The sequence below is a fragment of the Zingiber officinale genome, chromosome 5A (genome assembly GCF_018446385.1).
Source record: "Zingiber officinale cultivar Zhangliang chromosome 5A, Zo_v1.1, whole genome shotgun sequence".
NCBI lineage: Eukaryota > Viridiplantae > Streptophyta > Magnoliopsida > Zingiberales > Zingiberaceae > Zingiber > Zingiber officinale.
In genome coordinates, this window is record NC_055994.1 from 104,187,929 (window position 1) to 104,193,158 (window position 5,230).

Below are 5,230 nucleotides of genomic sequence, written 5' to 3' on the forward strand. Positions count from 1 at the left end.
ATGTATTGCACTCTTAGGCACTTTTTTGATGTACAGATCAACTTTTTTGGCAACTTATTCACTGCTTTTTCTTTATTCCAACGTGCTTATCTTCCTCGTGATATACCTTGCCCGCGGATTTTCATTTGTTCCCTAGCTTTGTTTGTAATGTGGCTCTTTTGCTGATAATCTTGCATACTTCCCTTTTGAACTGACTCAAGGCTCTGCTTACAATTTGGCCGCCTATTTTAGGTCCTATTCATCCTAGATCGGGGATCTTTCTAGTTCCTCAATCCGCATCCTGTCCTTGGCCAATCTTCAGCCTCAGTCTTACTCCCGACCTACATCTCATCCCAGGCCTGAGTAACCACAGACCAGTCTCAGTCTTACTCCAACCTGCGTCTTATTCCAGGTCTGGATAATCGAGGGTCAGAAATTAGGAGTCATGCACAGACCGGGGTACCTCGTGATCCAGGTCTGAATATGCAGACCGAGAAATCTGATAATTATCCCCAGTTCGGGAAAGCCTGAGCACTTTAACAACTGCAGATATCTTTTCCCGAGATCCTCCTCGTATATTGCGCTGGTGCTCTTTCGAATATGCCCTTGGGCGTTACTCCCGAGGCGGATCCTACGATTCTCATTGCTCCCGCCCCTTATTTTGCGTCGATGGATGATAATCTAACGAAATTACCCCTTTGCTAGGCGTCTATAAATATTCTCCTCGCTTTCGACTTGCAACGTTTGACATCCTTTTCTTCTGCCTTTAACTTGCATCCTTCCTGATCCTGCTACTTTCGACTCAATCCTTTTTCGCTTAATCCTCCCTCTTTTCGTTTCCACTTCTCATGGCGTCCCCTTCTTTTCTCTCTTCTTTGGCGTCGATACTTTACCCCAGCTCTTCCTCTTTCGATGAATGTGCTAAAGATGACTTACGCTACACCTATGGGGTCGAAGATGACGTGCAAGTGATCATCCCAACTGGAGTACATCGATTCTCTGATCCCCCTGTTAGCTCCAGCACCTTTTTTAAAGAACAATTCGTGGCCGGCCTTCGTCTTCCCATCCATCCTTTCTTTACCGATATAGGCCGCTATTTTTAGATTCCTCTGGGGCAACTGACCCCCAATTCCATAAGAATCCTTTGTGGCTTTGTAGTTCTGTGTGAAGTGTGCGAAATATCCTGGTCCACCTACTTATTTCATTGCTTCTTCACCCTACGGCGCCAAGAAGAAGGCACATTTCGTTTCCAGCCCCGTCTCCGAACTAATTTTTTCTCATCCTTACCGCCTTCCGACCCGAGCTAGAGGGACCAATTTTTCTTCATTGCCTTTCCCAGCGACGTGGAATGGCCCCTGCGATGGCAGCAGTTACCTCCTTCCTCTCCTGAACTGGGAGAGCTTCATCTAGACGCTTCTTATTTGGAAGCCTCGTCTCGCCTGGCCGGCTGGCGCATTAACTTAATGCGTCTACTATCTGAGTAATTGTCGTCCTACTTTCGCCTGAGCAATCTGACCCAAGAGACGCCTCGCTCCCTGGGTAAGCTTTTCTTTCTGCTCTGTCATCACTGCATGAGTATTTTATTTCTTCTGGGGATCTAGGGAAAGTAATTCCACACTTTACCCGGTGCAACTGAAATCTTGACCTATGCTTCGGAGGTTCATCCCCTTCCTCTAAGTGACATGGAGATAATGAGGCGAGGGCGAGTTATCCTGGGAGAAGAGCACTTCCCCACTCATCTTCGACCTTAATCGGTGGAGCTTCATTGGCCAATCCTCCGTTCAGACCCGCTCGGCGAGGGTCTTCTGCTGCCCGACCTTCTTTACTGGCCCCTCCTACTCGCTCTCGGACTGCTCGTGTTCCTCGATCGGCCACTCCCGCTCGCCCCCGGGCTGCTCGTCCACCTCGGTCGGCTACTACCGCTCGCCCTCGGGCTCCCGCTCGCCCCCGAGCCCCACGTGCGGCCCGGCCTACTCCCTCAACACCACTACCCACGGTTAGTCCTCCTCGAGCCGTTTACATCCCCGGTCAAGTCCTTGGTGAAAGACTTATGGGCCTTGGCGAAAGAACCGGCAACGTCCCCCTTGCTCGTCCCACTTTCAGAGAGGCTTCTCAGGCGGCTCGCAGGGCTCGCGCCACAAATGAACGCTGAGCCAAAACACCCCAACTCCCTCTAGACGTAGGGCTCGGTCATCCTCCGATGATTCTAACTCTGACGATCAACCGCTATCTCAAAGACGCCGGCGCCGAGCCCCTCGCCCAATGTCCGACCCTGCCCCATCATCTATCCCTTCTCCTCCTCCAAATGCAGCTGCCTCTCCTACATCCCCTCAGGCGACTCCACCTTCAATTCCGAGCCATGTGACTGATCCCCCTGCTTCATCCAATAATCAGGCCGAGCCCCCATTAGCTCACCCTGCCACCTCACAGAACACTCAGGAAGATGAAGCTGGCCCCTCAGAACGACCTTCCACTATCCCGCCTGCAGTACCTCCTCAGGGACCTTCTTCAGCCCCTTCTGGTGCAACCGCCGAGCCTTCCACTACTCCAGGCTCAGCCGCGGGTCCCTCAGGACCCCCTCCGCTCATTTATCAGAATTATTGCATTACCCTTCCTTCTGAAGAGCAATTATGGTCTCAGACAGATGTTCCCACCAGCTCCCTAAAGATAAAAGGTCGTCTGGCCACTATATGGGAAGAAAGCCTGCGGCATATGGATTCCTTGCCTTCCCCGACCCAGATAGACCAATTTGCAGAGTTATATACCAAGGTAACCTTTAAAGACTTCCCAACTATTGTTTTTCTCGCCCTTATAAGATAATTCTTGTATGTCTCAGGCCTGTGCAGAATCTCTGATAATGAATTATTCCTTCCATGCTACTCATCATCAGAATAAGATGTTGCGAGACCATGTTACTGAACTGGAATTACAACTAAATGATCCTACCCAGGCCAGCCATGCTTCGCGAGCAGAAATAAAAGCTTTGACCAGCAGGAAGAATAGTCTAGAAGTGTCCCTAGCCCTCACCAAGCATGAACTTGAAGAACTCCAGCAAAAGCAAAGTCAGGCTAATAATGTACACCAACAGAGTATGAATCAGCAGGCTTTAGAGCATCAAAGAGCTATGGACCAGTTGGTTCAAAAACTGTGCGCGGCCGAAACTCTGGTGCAAGATCAGGACCAAAAATTAAAATCGCAGGAGGCCCTTTTGAAATCTCAAAAGATCCAACTGACTTCCCAAGCAATAGAATTGGCCACTGCCAGAAGTAAACTAGCTCAGGCTAGGGCCACCACAGAGGGCGTGTCAACAACTTTGGCACTTTACAAAGAAGGGGAGAACGATCGCTGCTTGCAAAACCGTGCCATGTATCTGCGTTCCCCAGAATTTTGTGCCTAGGTGGGACATCATTTTTCCACATCTGCTATCTACGGGGCGGGTGGGGCTCTGCGACAACTTCACGAGCAAGACTATTTAAAGTCCCTTCCGCCTCCTGAATTCTTAGACCATGATCGGATCATCAAAGAGATACTGGATGAGATATTTGCTCTTTTCGAATGACATTTTTTGACTTTTTGTACATAATGATTCGAGAATTGCTTGTAAACTACTTTGTTGTTTCTTTGTTTACCTTCCAATGCTTGCTTTAAATTGCTTAGCTTTGTCATAAAGTCTTACATATAATCTGCTTTCACATTTTTCATTTTTTCTAATCTGCTTTTCCTCGGTCTGCTAACCCAATCTGTGAGATAAGTCACAGCTCAGCTTATCACTCGATCTGCACTTCTCGGCCTGTCTCTTCAAACTCAATAAGGTCGTAGGTAATTAGTGCTCCAGGGCCGATCTAGCCTCTTGCCTTGTTCATCTTGTAAATAATAGGCTCCGGAGGCTAACTTTTTAATGACTTTATAAGGTCCATCCCATTGTGGTGCTAGCTTAGTCACGTCCCCTACTGACTTGATTTGCTTCCAGACCAAATCTCCTTCTCCAAAGAATCGAGGAATTACTCTTCCGTTGTAATTTTGTCTCATTCTTTGTCGATAAGCCTCCAGCCGAGCCACCGTTCGGTCGCGGGTCTCGCTAATAAGATCCAGCTCAGCTAGCTGCCGCGCCGTATTTCTTTCATCGTATAGTGTCCTTCTGACCGAAGGTACTCCAATTTCTATAGGTACCACTGCCTCATTGCCATAAACTAAGTGAAATGGCGTCAGACCTGTGCTTTCCCGAGGTGTTGTACGATAGGCCCACAGAATGCTTGGCAGCTCTTCCACCCAATTGCCTCCGACATGATCTAGCTTGATCTTCAAACCTCGAACTATTTCTCTGTTAATTAGCTCGGTTTGACCATTGCTTTGAGGATAAGCTACTGAAGCGAAAGCTGCGTTATGTCAAATCCCTTGCACCAGGCCTGTATTCTTTGTCCTTAAAATTGTCTTCCATTGTCAGATACCAGCTTATGAGGAATACCAAATCTGCAAAGGATGTTCTTCCACAAGAATTGAATGACAGCATCTTCCGTAATCCGGGCCAGGGCTTCTGCTTCTACCCACTTAGAAAAATAGTCCACGGCCACCAATAAGAAGCGTCTCTGACCTGATGCCATCGGAAAGGGTCCCACAATATCCATGCCCCATTGATCAAAAGGGCAGGAGACTATGGACGTTCTCAACAGGGCAGTAGGTCGATGTGTCAGGTTTTGATGCTTCTGGCAGGACAAGCATGTGTTTACCAACTTGTGAGCATCCCTCTGTAAAGTAGGCTAGAAATACCCAGCCAGGAGCACCTTGCGCGCTAATGTTCGCCCTCCTACATGATTGTCACAGCATCCCAAATGTATTTCTCGCAAGGCCTGGTCGGCTTCCTCCATACTCAAGCATTTAAGTAAAGGTCGAGAGAAGGACCTTTTGTAGAGCTGGTCCCCGATCATGACATAAGCATGAGCCTGCCTCCTTATCAATCGAGATTCTTCCGGGTTGGTCGGTAAGATACCTTGCCTGAGATAACTGGTCACGGGTGCCCGCCAATCAATAGTTGCTTCTGCGTTGCTTTGCAAATCTATCTGGGCTATCAGAAAGGTTTGTGTCGTTGACCGATCCAGCACCCAAGTAGTTAAGAAACTGGCCATCTTTGCTAACTCATCTGCCCGCTCATTCTCCGACCTGGGTATCTTTGTCACAGTGACCTCTGTAAATTCTGCCTTCATCTTCTCATAAGTTTCTCGATACATTTGCAATTTATCACTATTTATAACGA

At 48.3% G+C, this 5,230-nt stretch overlaps 1 protein-coding gene across 1 annotated transcript; it reads left to right on the plus strand.

Annotated features, from left to right (window-relative positions):
* The first annotated feature begins 2,241 nt into the window (after positions 1-2,241).
* On the plus strand, positions 2,242-3,376 carry LOC121979860 (putative uncharacterized protein DDB_G0290521). The gene is made up of 2 exons (XM_042531844.1): positions 2,242-2,748; positions 2,816-3,376. The coding sequence occupies exons 1-2, from the start codon at positions 2,242-2,244 to the stop codon at positions 3,374-3,376; spliced, it is 1,068 nt and encodes a 355-aa protein (XP_042387778.1).
* The last annotated feature ends 1,854 nt before the right edge of the window (positions 3,377-5,230 follow it).

Excerpts from the sequence above, each read along its gene's own strand:
- LOC121979860 (XM_042531844.1), top strand. The coding sequence starts at position 2,242 with ATGTCCGACCCTGCCCCATCATCTATCCCTTCTCCTCCTCCAAATGCA. Across the intron at positions 2,749-2,815 it reads TTGCAGAGTTATATACCAAG|GCCTGTGCAGAATCTCTGAT; the intron begins GTAACCTTTAAA and ends TGTATGTCTCAG.